At 42.1% G+C, this 14,779-nt stretch overlaps 1 protein-coding gene across 10 annotated transcripts in view; it reads right to left on the minus strand.

Annotated features, from left to right (window-relative positions):
• ATF2 (activating transcription factor 2) overlaps nt 1-14,779 on the minus strand; it is a 306,861-nt gene that overhangs the window by 270,084 nt on the left and 21,998 nt on the right. For 9 of the 10 annotated variants that reach the window (XM_029605830.1, XM_029605831.1, XM_029605833.1 and 6 more), the window contains one exon: nt 6,824-6,893. In XM_029605830.1, the coding sequence (XP_029461690.1) occupies nt 6,824-6,871 (48 nt within the window). In that variant the 5' untranslated portion in view covers nt 6,872-6,893. Of the gene's footprint in view, nt 1-6,823; nt 6,894-14,779 lie in introns of those variants that run through there. The other variant, XM_029605838.1, reaches the window with a different exon arrangement.

The raw sequence follows: 14,779 nt of genomic DNA on the forward strand, positions 1-14,779 counted from the left end.
ATGGTTTGAATCTTATTAATGCTATTGTATTTTATGAGTAGCTAACTATGTATAACATATGAAAATTGTATTAAGCTACTGTTGTGTTTCACATTTTTATATAAATAATAATTTTTAAAAGCTTGGTTGCTCCCATCATAGTATTTTGCTTAAAATACTCTGGTAACAAATCAACAGATTGGAGAGATTTCAGTATATATTTTCATTCTGTGTAATTTTCTGTAGTTACAGCAATATGACAATTAAAACAATTATTGAATATTCACAGAAAAATCTAATATACATTTCCAATAACTTTGTGACAAAACATACTCCAGCTTTCATAAATGTAAATGAAGAAAAGCAAGTTTGCTTACCGTAAATGGTGTTTCTGTAGATAGCAGGATGAATTAGCCATGCTGTCATGGGAACTATCAATTAGGCCCGGGAGGCAGAGCTTCAAAGCAGGTGTCAGAGCTTTGCTCTATGAAGCTGCGTGTGTGTTCCTGCGCAGGAAACCAGAATCTCCTCGGTCTGTAATAAAGCAAGTATGAATAGTCGACTGTCCAGGGAGATGGGTGGGTCAGTATGGATAATTCATCCTGCTATCTATGGAAACACCGTTCACGGTAAGCAAACTTGCTTTTTCCCATTGATAGCAGGGCTGAATTAGCCATGCTGTCATGGAGTCCTAAGCTCCTGATCATGCTTTATCAATTATTATATAGTGTTCTTATGAGCGTGATCCAGTCGAAGTGGGCAATTGACTATGGCCTCTGTGTTGTCAATGATTGCAGAATTACACGTCCCAGTTTGGCATCTTCAGTAGTATGCTGGTCTAAGCAGTAGTGGGACGTGAATGTGTGAAGGGATGACCATTAGCCGCCTTACATATGTCTAGTGGTTGGACATGTATCGGGTGTGCTATCGAGGTGGCGACTGCTCACACTTGATGAGCATTAGGATGGGAAGATAGGACTAAATTCTGTTTGTGGTAGCAGAATTGGATACATTGAGCAATCCAGCTGGAGATGATACGTTTAGCTACAGGTAGACCTGCTACATTCGGGTTGAAGGATATGAACAACTGAGAAGTTCGTGACTGTGAGTGGGTTTTTTCCTTGTAGTAGGCTAATGCCCTCTTGCAGTCCAGCATGTGCAAGAGTCTATCGTTATTATATTTTGGATAGAACGTTGGCAGTTCTATTGATTGATTTAGGTGGAACTGTGAGACAACCTTCGGGAGGAACGAAGGATGAGTTTGAAGAACCACTTTATGATGGTAAAATTGAAGGTATGGACTATAGTGATCTAAGGCCTTGAACGCACTGACTCTGCGAGCTGATGTTACCGCTACAAGGAAGACTACTTTCCACATGAGGTATTTAATGTGAGCTGAGTCCATGGGTTCACATGGTGAGAGCATGAGTTGTTCTAAGACAAGATTTAGATTCCAAGCCACTGGTGGTTTGGACACAAAGGGTTGTAAATGAGAGAGACCTTTGATAAAACGAGATACCATCGGGTGTGTTGATATCAGTTGACCTCGATGCGGCCTATGGAAAGCCGCTATGGCACTAAGGTGGACCCTGACGGAAGCAGTTGCTAGGTCTGCTACATATAAAGTGTGGAGGTAGTCCAATAAGGCTTCTAGGGTACAGTGCAATGGGTTGATACCTCGTGTCCTGCACCAGGAGGAATATCGTCTCCATTTAAAGTAATAATTTCTTCGTGTCAAAGGTTTCCTGGATGCTAGAATGACATCCTGCACCGTGACGGAGAAACCTTGCTCGGTTAGGAGGACCCGCTCAACCTCCAGGCTGTTAGGTGGAGAGAAGAATGCATCGGGTGGAGAAGGGTTCCATTCTCCTGGGACAGAAGGTCTGCTTGGTCCGGTAAGCGGATTGGCATGTCTATGGACAGATGGAGAAGGTGGGTGTACCATAGCTGTCACGGCCATGTGGGTGCGATCAGAATCAGTTGAGCTGCATCATGTATGCATTTCTGTATTGTTCTGGTTATAAGCGGAATTGGGGGAAACACGTACAGCGGTTCCTCCATCCAAGGAATGAGAAAGGTGTCTTGGGCTGTCCTTTCCGATCTGGGCCATACTGAACAGAATCAATTGAGCTTCTTGTGGAATTCCGTGGCGAAGAGGTCGATGGTCGGCACGCCCCATATTTTGAAAATGCTTTGTGTCACATGCCAATTGAGTGACCATTTGTGTGGGTGAAATATTTGACTTAGTCTGCCCACTCGAGTGTTGGCAATCCCGGGAAGGTATGTTGCATGTAGTTGGATGGAATGGCGAGTTGCCCATTCCAGAATGAGGATTGCTTCTTTGCACAGGTTCCAGGAACCGAACCTTCCTTGTTTGTTTATATAGAACATGGCTACTTGATTGTCGGTGTAGACCATTATTCGTCATCCCCGAAGATAAATGACAAAGGTTCGTAAAGCGTACTGTATTGCTCTGAATTCTAGTAGATTGATCTGGAATTTTTGTTCCTGCAGAAACCACTGGCCTTGTGTTTGTAGTAGGTCGAGATGTGCCCCCCATCCCTTGCGGGAGGCGTCTGTGGTTAGTACTGCATTGTGCAGAGACAGATTGAATGGGGCACCCTTGGTGAGCGTAGTCTTGTGCAACCACCAGTCTATGTCCTTTGTCATTTCGTGGGTTAAAGATATTCTCCATGTTAAGGGTTGCGAGTGTTGTTTACATTGTCGTTTTAGACCCCACTGCAAGTGGCGCATGTGCAGCCTGGTGTTGGGTACGGTATGAATAGCTGCTGCCATGTGACCCAATACTGTCAGAACCTGCCATGCTAATGGTGTCTGTGTGGTTCTGAGCGTTCGTAGGAGACGTAGAATTATTAACATCTTTTCTGCCGGAAGAAAAGCTCTGTTCCGGGTCATGTCCAGATGAGCTCCTACGAATTGTAGAATTTGTGTTGGGTTGAGGTTGGATTTTTTGTAGTTGAGAACAAGTCCCAATTTGTTCAAGCAAATGATGAAGGGTATGTGGATAGGAGCCTACTATCAGCTAATCGTCCAGGTAAGGAAATATCTTGGTACCTCTCTGTCGAAGGAATGCCACCACCACTGCCATGCACTTTGTGAAGACTCTGGGGGCCGCTGAGAGGCCAAAGGGAAGAACCTTGTATTGGTAGTGCTGGCCATTGAATTGGAAGGATAGGTAGTGCCATGAAGACTGATGTATTGGGATGTATGTGTAAGTGTCCTTCAGATCTATTGAGCACATCCAATCGTTGGGTTGGAGAAGGGATAGAATGGATTTGAGGGAGAACATTCTGAATTTCTCTTTGACTTGGAACTTGTTCAACTCTCGGAGATCCAAGATTGGTTGGAGAGCACCAGATTTCTTGGGAATAAGGAAATATGGTGAGTAGAATCCCGTGTTCTGGGAAGAGCGAGGGAGGCGGCGCAATGCTTTCTCCTTTCCCAGTTGAGTCTGGTTTGACGGGACTCCTCTGGTTGATGGATGAGGAAGTGGGGGTATGGTTATGAATTGAAGCTGGTAACCCTGTTGAACAATTTCTAGTACCCAACGATCGGTGGTGATATTCTTCCACGCTTTGATGTGGGATGTTATGCTTCCCGCTGTTATTGCTTCTGATGATGGCTGTACTATTCCTAAAAAGACGGAGGCGCTTTGGAGGCAGACGGAGGTTGTTGACCTTGGGGTCATTGTGCTCTAGGCTGCCCTCTCCGATTCTGAGATTGTTGCTGCTGTGTTCTCTGTGGTGGTTGGTACATAGGTGCTCTATATGCAGCGAACGGGCGGTACGGTCGGCGCTGAAATGGTTGTCTGCGAACGGGGTCTGCCATGATTTTTCTAAGACGGTGTCCAATACCTTATGTGAAGGAAGAGACGTAGGTTCTGCCAGGAGGTAAAAAATCCTCAAGAGGCCTAATGTCTCTGCCCTTGGGTCTGGAATTTTTTGAACGTCCAGATGGAGAACTGACCCTAGCTTCTCCCAGAAGTTTGGATATGTTAAGTCCTCCAGCGGGGAGTATGGTTCTGGAGGCTCATCCGGCAGGTCCGAGGGGTACCCAGTGGAATTATCTGGAAACGTCAGCGGAGAGTCCGGATTCTCCGGTTGTTGAAGAATATCCAGAGTTTCCTTCCGCGGTCTTGGCTGGGGTGAAGGATCCCTTGGTAATGGAGAAATCAGACGGTTGGGCGACAGCTGTTCTGTAAGCTTCAGTGAAGGAGCAGGGCTGCTCGGCGAAGATGGTGGGAGTGTATAAGATGACTGAATAGACTCAAGAAACCTGAAAGGGCCGCAGAGAGCTGGGTTTGTGGTGGCATGGACAGTTTCAAATGCCTCATTTTACCCGGTGATGGCAACGCTGCTAATAAGATGTCAGAGTCCGGTGCTAACTGCTTTCATTTCTGGGGCCGTAGTTCCTCAGTTACTGAACTCTTCTTGGTCAATGGTTCTTGCAGCATGCATCCAGAGCTATGGTGTCTAGAAGTCAATGACAAGTCTGAAAAAACCTGTAAGGATGAAGAAGATGATGATGAAGAATGGGACATTACCTGGACCCATTGTTCCCAGGAACTAACTATAGATCCCGGAGTATTTTGGCCCAAGGGAGAAGCAGAACGTCTAGAGAGTTGAAGACTCCATTGTGGTGGATGTTCCAGGGTGAGCTTGGATTTGGTCTTATGGGAGATACTCTCCATCGAAGAGTGATGAAATTTGTGCGTCGACGTACTGGTCTTCCTTCTTGAGGGTTTCGGTGCATGAATTTGTGTTAGTTGTGCGGACTGCATTGGTCTTTTAGACGGCTGCTTGTTATGCGCCGATAAGTGCGTCGACTGCGCCATTCCTTGCATCAGAGTCTGTGAGGAGTGCACCGTAGGCGTCTGTCCAAGCACTGAAGTTGACATGGTATGCATCTGTGAAGGCTTGTCAAGCGCTGGAGTCAACGGTTTTTGCTTCAGCAATACCGGTAGGTGCATCGATGCCAACGCATGTGGCGCTCGTGTCTGCTCCATATGCGTCGACAGCGACACTTTATGCATCGTTGAAAGGCACTTGTGCGTCGATGATTTGTGAGTCGACGCTTTTAAACTGGAGTGGGCCTTCTCGTGTGTTGTTGAACTTGGTTCGATATGGCGCAGTGACAACTCGCTCTCATGGCGACCGCGATCCCTCATTTTTTCGGGATCTCGACCCCTCGAATAGTGTCTTCTTTTTTTTTTTATTTTCTCACCTCCAGGCCTGGAGGTGGTAGGCTCCACTGAAGATGCTCTATGCACCGGTAGAGTCAGTGTCTTTGAAGGCCCCGGGGATGAATGTGCCCCCCACTGCCTGTTTTAGGTCCTGGATTTTTTCGGCCCTTTGACAACGGGCCCTCGGAGACATGCGGCCACAATGTTCGCATGATTCTCTGGTCTGGGCCTAGGCAGCGTTAACATCTGAAATGTCTGTGATGGACATGACTTTTCCGCAGGAGCAAGGCTTAAATCCCGAGGGTCACGGCATTTTCCTATCCTCCTTCTTTGTCTTTTTTTTTTCTGAAGAACGATCAAAACTGAAGTCCTGAGGAGATTGAAGTTCTGTGTGCATTCCCGCAAGTGGAAAAAACAGACTGAGGAGATTCTGGTTTCCTGCGCGGGAACACACACGCAGCCTCACAGAGCAAAGCTCTGACACCTACTTTGAAGCTCTGCCTCCAGGGCCTGATTGACAGTTCCCATGACAGCATGGGTAATTCAGCCCTGCTAACAACGGGAAAGTACATATCTCCAGCTGGTCATGTTCCTGCTGAACATTACCAAACAGATTTGCAGGTTTGCTTTTATGTTAAACATTTTAGTTATAAAAGACAAAATGTATATCCAAGAAGTTATTTATAAAACTTTTATTTTGCTTATATCTACAGATGGTAGTACCCAAAACTGGTCTGACAAAGTTCAGTTCATACTTACCTTATGCCAGTAAGATACATTACACTAACCAAAGTACCTGGCTGGAAAACAGATTTTCATATCACTCCCATACTCACTTCATTACACTGGTTGTCCATAACCTTTTGGGTGCAATATAAGGTAGCATGCATCCTCCATAAGATAATACATGGAAACAACACAGAATGGCTAAACTATTCCATACACCTACATGTACCACAAAGAGACCTTCGATCTAGTAACAAGGGTCTCCTCTCAATCCCAATGATTAAATCAGCAAAACTCAGTGAGGTCTGTGAGAGAGCAATTTCCGTCGCAGGTCCCAAGGTCTGGAACACATTACCAATTCATTTACGACTGCAAACAGACATCAAGAAATTTAAAACCGATTTAAAGACATGGTTATTCACATGTGCATACACGGAGTCATGATAATTAAACAGCAAGTCTCACATTTTAAATTTCTCTGCCCATAAGTTCCTTATATACTATTTTTAATGAAATTTTAGTTTATTTTATTGAATTTGTGTTTTAATTAACGATTTAATAATGTTTTAGTGTTGTCTTAGATTAATTTTAAGATACCTATACTATGGCGGTTATTTAGTGGTTATTATTTGTATTTTATTATATTATTGTATTTCCATTTTATTATTTGTACACTGTTGTGACGGTATAAAAAAACTAAATAAACCATAAACCATGGTAGAATACCAGTATACACATAATTTTTCAGTTCCATATCCAAACAATTGTATATTTTTGCTTCTGTTCTATGTTTCTGGATGTGCCATTTACTTTCTGATACAGAAACCGCTACACACATACGTACACATGCACACACAAACACACATGAAGCATATAGTAATATGAATACAGTGAACAATTCATGTATCTATTTACCTGACCACATCCAGGTGCAGTGCATACAAAGGGTTTGTCATCACTCATATTCTACAGGTCCTTGTTTTACCTGCAAAAATATACGCATGTCAAAATTCTGAAATATTGTTTACCAATTTGAACTACACCAAGTTATTCAAACCTAAAAATATATAGACTTTCTACTATTCTACTCTCCCAATGTCCAGTTATTACAGTTATAGATTTTGACTTCCTTTGAATCTTATCAGTATATCCAAAGATTAGTCAGCAGATGTGCCATTGTGTGATGGCTGAAACTCCCTGCCCCCTGGGGGCTGTGTACCGTACTTCTGCAGCATTCAGAGCTCCTGCTATTTGAAAAAGCAGAAGTTAAGTCTGTGAATCAAACTAGAATCTTTTGCATCACAGTGCTGCCACTGGGCCTCAGTAGGACTCACTTAATGATTTTATATCTGAAAACTTCAAGCAAACACAGCTTTTAAAACTAAAATCTCAAACTACAGATTTAATGCATACTTAAATATTTTCTAAGCAACTCATACACAAACTAGTATTTTAAAAACAAGCCCAGCACTTCAACAGACTGGAAAAAAAAAAAAAAAAAGAGACATTTTAACAGAAAAGGATGAATTTTTGGTTTATAATACATTATCAGCTTTACTAAACAAAAGGTGAAAACTAGCAAAGAATGACTGCTATAAATCCTCCACAATGTAGCTAATCCTTAGACTACCATTTCAGTTGATGCCTGCATAGCCACATTAGTGTAAATTTTGCTCTCGCTGCCTTCCTATTTTTGAATTACCCATTTTTCTAAACCCAAGTTCAAGGTGAGTTACATTCAGTAAGTATTCCCCTGCCCCTATTTTCCTTGTTTAAAATCAGTGAGTTACTTGACTTCTTGATGTTCACCCTCTCTCTCATATTATTTTACACATCTCACTAAGATTATGATACATTTTGGACAGAGACGTCACCTAGTGAGACTTCACCTAGTGATGACAACTATAATAAAATAAGATTTAACACACTAGAAAATAAAGTAATCAATATCTAAAACTGCAGGATTGAGAACATAAATGGCCCAATATTGAGACACTATCCAGCCGTTTAACTTATCCAGCAGAATGGCCATGCCACTGAATATACTTGGCTATCTTAAAAGTTAGCTGGGTAGGTCTATCCAGTTAACTTTAGCACAAGCAAATAGTTGTTCTACCTAGACTTATCCAGCTAACTTTTGGACTGATAGAGAAAAACCTGCGGGAGACCCGGCGAGCGCCCGCTCTCCCGACTCGCGCCCAGGCCACTCTCCTGGGCACGCGATTCAGTAAGAATAAATATGTAAATGAGGGCCCGCGGTAAAAGGAGGCGCTAGGGACACTAGCGCGTCCCTAGCACCTCCTTTTTGACAGGAGAGGCAGCTGTCAGTGAGTTTGACAGCCGACGCTCAATTTTGCCAGCGTCGGTTCTCAAACCTGCTGACAGTCACGGGTTCGGAAACCGGACGCCGGCAAAATTGAGCATCCGGTTTTCAACTCGCGAGCCACGGGCAGATTTAAAAATGTTTTTTTTAATTTTTAATTATTTTTTACTTTTGGGACCTCCGACTTAATATCGCCATGATATTAAGTCGGAGGGTGTACAGAAAAGCAGTTTTTACTGCTTTTCTGTACACTTTCCTGGTGCTGGCAGAAATTAACGCCTACCTTTGGGTAGGCGCAAATTTCTGAAAGTAAAACGTGCACATTTTGCTTTCTGAATCGCGTGGGAATAACTAATAGGGCCATCAACATGCATTTGCATGTTGCGGGCGCTATTAGTTTCCTGGGGGGGAGAGGGGGGGTTGGCCGCATGTTTTCGACACGCTATTACTCCTTACTGAATAAGGGGTAAAACTAGTGCGTCAAAAACGCGCGTCCGAGCGCACTGTACTGTATCAGCCCGTATATGACCATGACATTCTTGGCGGGATTCCACAGTAACACACAGTATATAAAAACAATGGAATCATTGCTGCCTGTTGCAAATTCGCTAGTAGAAAAACTACTAATATCTTTAAAAGTATAGAATGAAAAAATAAATAGATTAGTAATGCCTTTCCTTTAGGATGTGTAACGAAGAAATCCTGGAAAGATTGTGTTTTGTTTTTTTGTAACTAAGCGCGTTTCACTTCTAAATTCTGCTACACAATTAACGCATTTAATGAGACTTTTTTCCCATTCTGTCTCTATGGGAAAAAAGCTTAGTAAACCCAGGTTAAATGGAAGAAACATTTGGTAAAAGAGGATTTTAAATTGCTCGCCATCACAGGAGAGTAGCCTGCAGTGAGCAAAGGAGGTGTCCAGTGTCCCCAGATAAGGACCCAATTATTCAGCTGCAGAGGAGATAGCATGATGATGGAGCTTGCCTTAAAGTCAGTTGGATACAGTAAAGATCGCGGGAAAGCGGGCAAGCGCCTGCTATCCTGTGCGCGCGATTCAGTAAACTAAAATATTTAAATTAGGGCCGGTGGTAAAAAGAGTGCTAGGGACACTAGCGCGTCCCTAGTGCCTCTTTTTGGACAGGAGCGGCGGCTGTCAGCGGGTTTGACAGCCGACGCTCAATTTTTCCGGCATCGATTCTTGAGCCTGCTGACAGCCACGGATTCGGAAACTGGACGCCGGCAAAATTCAGTGTCCGGTTTTCAACCCGCAAGCCACAGGCAGATTTCAAAATTTTTTTTTTTTTTTTTAAACTTTCGGGACCTCCGACTTAATCGCCATGACTTAATATCACCATGATATTAAGTCGGAGGGTGCACAGAAAAGCAGTTTTTACTGCTTTTATGTGCACTTTCCCGGTGCCGGAAGAAATTAGCACCTACCTTTGGGTAGACGCTAATTTCTGAAAGTAAAATGTGCGGCTTGGCTGCACATTTTGCTTTCTGAATCGCGCAGGAATACCTAATAGGGCCATCAACATGCATTTGCATGTTGTGGGCGCTATTAGGTTTGGGGGGGGGGGGTTGGATGCGCATTTTTTATACGCTATTACCCCTTACTGAATAAGGGTTAAAGCTAGCGCATCCAAAACGCGTGTTCAATCGCGGGTTAACAGTGTGCTCCGCTGGAGCGCACTGTACTGTATCGGCCTGAGTGCAAGATCATGTTGGCCTTAGAGGGAAACTGCTTGGCAATCTGTTTCCAGTGTCTGAAATGTGATGCCTGAAGTTCCCCTCCCAGTTTGGAATAGGTTTGAGGCAACAAATTAATGCATGCTTGGCTAGTGACACCAAGACTATACCCTTAACAAAATGTGCATGGGGATAACCTACCCAGAGCAGCAGTTACTACCATAAGAAACTTGCTGGGCAGAGTGGATGGACCATTTGTTTTTTTTCTGCCATCATTATTTCTGTTACTATGTTTTAGGACTCAAAAAGTGTTGTCATTATCCAAATGATTATATTCACATATATTCTTTTACTAGGAGTATATGGTGACAGTGGGGTTTGAGAGGCATGATCTTATCGCATGTATTTTTCCAAAGGAATTACGTGGGGGAGAAGGACTATTGTGGTGATATCTTGTACAATATCTCTTACTTTTGTTTAGAGCAATTTTGCAGTCTCATTGCAGGAAAATTGTACATTCTGATGCCTAGCTATGGTGCATCTAATAAATGATCCACAATTACAAGTGAACATAAATTAATACAAAATCAACAAGATCATCTGATGTAGAAGCAACAGGCAAAAAAGCACATGAGAGGGGGAAATGCTCATATACTGAGGCTACCAGTTGTAATTAACTATTCGGCCTAAATTTCATCATCACCCCCCTTTATCCAAGCACACCAGAGATTTTATTTTAAAGATTCTTAATGGCAAAATAAAAGTTAAGACTGTGAATTTAATGTCCATAAACATATATAAAAAATAGGTAGTGTTTCTGCACATTTAAATAAGGAAGTGATTCAACATCTTAATTTTTATTTTGCCATTCAAAATCTTTAAAACAAAACAAAAAAAAAAAAAAACAAACCTCATGTGCACAAGAATGGAGGGAGACAATGATGGAATTTAGGCCAAACAATTAATTACAACTGGCAGACTCAGTATATGATCATTTTCCCCTCACATGCACTTTCTTGCCTGTTGCTTCTACATCAAGTGATCTTGTTGATTTTATATTAGCTATGGTGATTGGCATTTTAGGAGCCAGATTGTCCTTTCTAATGGTCTCAGTGCTGGTTATGTTTTCTCACTCAGTAAATCTTGACTGCACCAAAAACAATTTTTTTGGTGTTGCATTGCCAATGAACATTCTGGTTACCTTTTCTTCAGAGGAAGTACATCTATTTTTATATATATATATTTATTAGTTTATCTAGTAGTAGCTAACAAAATGTAAATAGTTACAGTCTTGTAAGAAGTGCAATCAGACTTGTAGCATGGATATTCATGTGTTGCTTCTATGGGTGACTTACATGAAATATGTGTTTATATTTCTGTGTTTTATACATTTGTAGGCAAAACTTTAGGCACCCCTGGTCAAATTGTATGTTTCAATTATTCTGCAACGGCTAAATTTTAAATCCCCTGCGCATGGGGAAAACAGGAGTTACGTGTGCGGCCTGGCCTTGCGCGCACCGCGTACATCTTCAAAGGGGCCCCAGCCATGCACATAACTCCTGTTATGTGCAGAGGTGCAGGCCCAAAAAAATTTGCCACTCTACCGGTGTGTGCAACTTACGCCAGCTCAGGAGCTGGCATAAGTTCTACAACAAAGAAACAAAAATAAGGTAGGGCCTTCTAAGGGGTTGGGGAGAAGAGGGGAAGAGGGAGGGTAGGTAGGGGGTTAGGAAAGTTCCCTACCAGTCCACTCCTTAATTGGCACAGACTGGGAGGGAACTGGGGGAGACCCGATCTCATCACCACGTGAAACATGCAAATTTCTACCCCCCCTTGTGCGCACATGTTATAAAATCGCACGTCCATGTGTGTGCGCCGGGTAGCACGCGCACATGGACATGTGCGCGTATGTTTTAAAAATCTATGCCTAAGTAAACAGAAGCTGACGAACTTGACATAGTAGAAAGTTAAAACACGAAATCTTTCTGAAATTCTTAAAGCTAAATTACTATTGCTGATTTTAACAGACTGAAAAAAATTGAACAGTGAATATGGTATGTGCAAAGAAAATTTCGATACTCTTTTAGTTGACACATTAATACTTTTTTACTTTTTTTTTTAAGTTGTTAATAAGGTCCAAAATATTGATCGACTCATTAGGCCTTCAGTTAGTCAGGTGAAGACAATCCCATGGTCGAACAAATACTTTGACTCCTCTAACCTCTAAGGTTGTGATTGGTCTACTTTCAACAACTATGTGCTCCTCTAAGCAACAGCTGTCTAAGCATATGAAAATGAAGATACTATAATTTACACTTACAAAGCAGGGGAAGGCTAGAAAAATCTCTAGGGGGAGCCTGGAGTGAGGGATCTGCTGGGGAAGTGCTGCAATTTATCACCTACACTGGAAGGTGGTGACGTGAACATCACCATTTCTGGGCATCCTCTGCACCTTTAAAAACTTAGTGCATGCAAGTGGCACGCGCGCTGAAGCCGCTCACCAAAGGAGCATGCCCCTTTTGCAAAATTTGATTTGCTCCGGTTTTCTATTGAGGGGGAAAAAAAAGAAAAGGTGCAGTTTCGTTTTTCCTAACCAAGCTGGATATTCCTATCTTGGCTCCCCAGAAAAGCTTGGATTTATATTTTTCCAGTTCACAAGTTTCAGGACATGGGGAACTTGAGGGCTCGGCTTCCGTTCCCAATGACTTATCCACCGCTCTCAGTCCTGATTCAAGGCTTCCACCACCTTTAGAAATGGGGAAAAGGATGTTACTGGAGGGAAGTACTCATAATACCAATGTGGTTTCAGGAATATCCACACCTGTTGGGTCCAGGTCTACTGAACCAAGGTTGGGGGATATTGGGTCACCTTCGGGGATAATTACATCTAGACCACAGATTATTATATCATCTGGTTAAACTTTCCCATGTTATTCTAGAGTCACTATGGAATACAATCTCTGTTTGGCAACAGTCTTTCGTGACCACAATTGATAAGATCATGTCATCTTATGAAGAATTACACTTGCAGTTTAGTGCTCGTACTCAAATCACTTCAGGAGCAATGAGTGGATATTTGGAGAATTTGAAGCTCAAATTGCCATATTACAGAATTCTTCATTGGCTCTTATAAGGGACAATGATATTTTATATTGTAAGTTAAAAAAAAGAGAGCATTGTGATAGGTGGTTTAATTTGCACTTCTTTAATTTTCTACAAATCCCTGTAGTATCTCCTGAGGATATGTTAAAGAGATTCTATTTGGAATTGCTGAAATTTTCTTCTGTGTTTAAAGTTATTTTTTTAATTTGACCTATAACTAGGCCTAAGTGTAGATACCTCACTTGACTCATTTTTGCCAACTGAAGGTTTCCCTACTCTAGTTTCTGAAACTCAGGAAAGCATGTTCCAGAGTGCTACACTTTTGGTAATCTATGACCAAGAGTGGAAAAAAAAAAACCAGGCACTTAAAATGGTTTTTTGACTAAGAGAAATTGTTTCTAGGTTAAAAAAAAAAATTAACTTTTTTCCCCAGATGTGTCTAAAGATAAACAGCATTGTTGAAATAGTTTTCTACAAAAATATAAATAAAATAACTTGCTCCCAAAGCAAGTATTTTTATTTTACTCAGGGAAGTGTTACTTTATACTGTTTAGAATTACGTCTCTCTTCTTTGGTTCATGGTTCATTTATTTATATGCTGCCTACGCACAAAGCCTTAGGCAGGTACAATAAAACATACATAATAAAATCCATAAAATATTAAAAATTGACATCAAAATTTAATAATCAAATTAAATTACAAAGAAGATGGCATCTACACAAAAACATAAAATATGATAATATAAAATCAAATAAAATAGCATTTGCATCCTAGACAGTGTGAGAAAACATAGGGTAAAACATTGATATGCTTGTTTGAACAATAACGCTTTCAACTGCTTTCTAAAACTTTTTATACATGGAGTAGCTCTTATCTCGTATGGCAACTGATTCCAAAGATCAGGAGCAGCAACTGAGAAGGTACATTTATGGATCTCAGATAGGAGCACTTAATGAAAAGGGACCTATAGTAATGCCATCTGTGTAGATCATAATGTTCTCATGGGGCAGTTTTGTTTTGTTAAGCATATTTGTAATCCAAAGAGCTGGAGGTGGAGCCAACAATAATTTTATATTTAATCCAATGTAAACGTGATAAAATAAGGATAATGTGTTCAAGAACAGAAAGCCCTGATATTAACCGGGCAGCAGCATTTAACAGAAGCTGAATCGACTTGAGTACAACGGCCTAAATATAATGAGTTACAATAGTCTACAAGTGTCATTATTAGCAGATGTACTAGCAATTGTAGGAGGAAGGCGAAGAGATCCACATCCGGAGCGCCCCATAAGTGGAAAATCCAGCCTGCTACTGCTGGATTTAAGGACCACTCGTGCACTGGAAAGAGCGGCTCGGGTGGTCCACCAGTACGTTGAATGCCCAAGCCAGGTGCGTCACTCATAGGGACATTCCCTGCGACAGAGCCCAAGCCCAGATCTGCACCGCCTCCTGACAGAGGAGGTATGATATCATGCCTCCATGTTTGTTGATATACCACATTGATACCTGATTGTCCGAATCAGGTCTGCTTTGTGGGACAGCTGATCCTGAAACACCCAAATAGTGTAGCGAATCGCTGGAAGCTCCAGAGTTTCCTGAGAAGTCCAGCACCCCTTGTGTGGAGACCATCCACAAGCGCCCCCCAGCCGTGGGGGAGGCATCTGGTGTAAGAACTACTTGAGGCAGGTTAGAATGGAATTCCCTGTTCCAAATTGGAGAGATTCTCCCACCAGGATAGGGAGACCCTCAGGGGCTG

This window comes from Rhinatrema bivittatum, chromosome 6 (assembly GCF_901001135.1).
Source record: "Rhinatrema bivittatum chromosome 6, aRhiBiv1.1, whole genome shotgun sequence".
Classification (NCBI taxonomy): Eukaryota; Metazoa; Chordata; class Amphibia; order Gymnophiona; family Rhinatrematidae; genus Rhinatrema; species Rhinatrema bivittatum.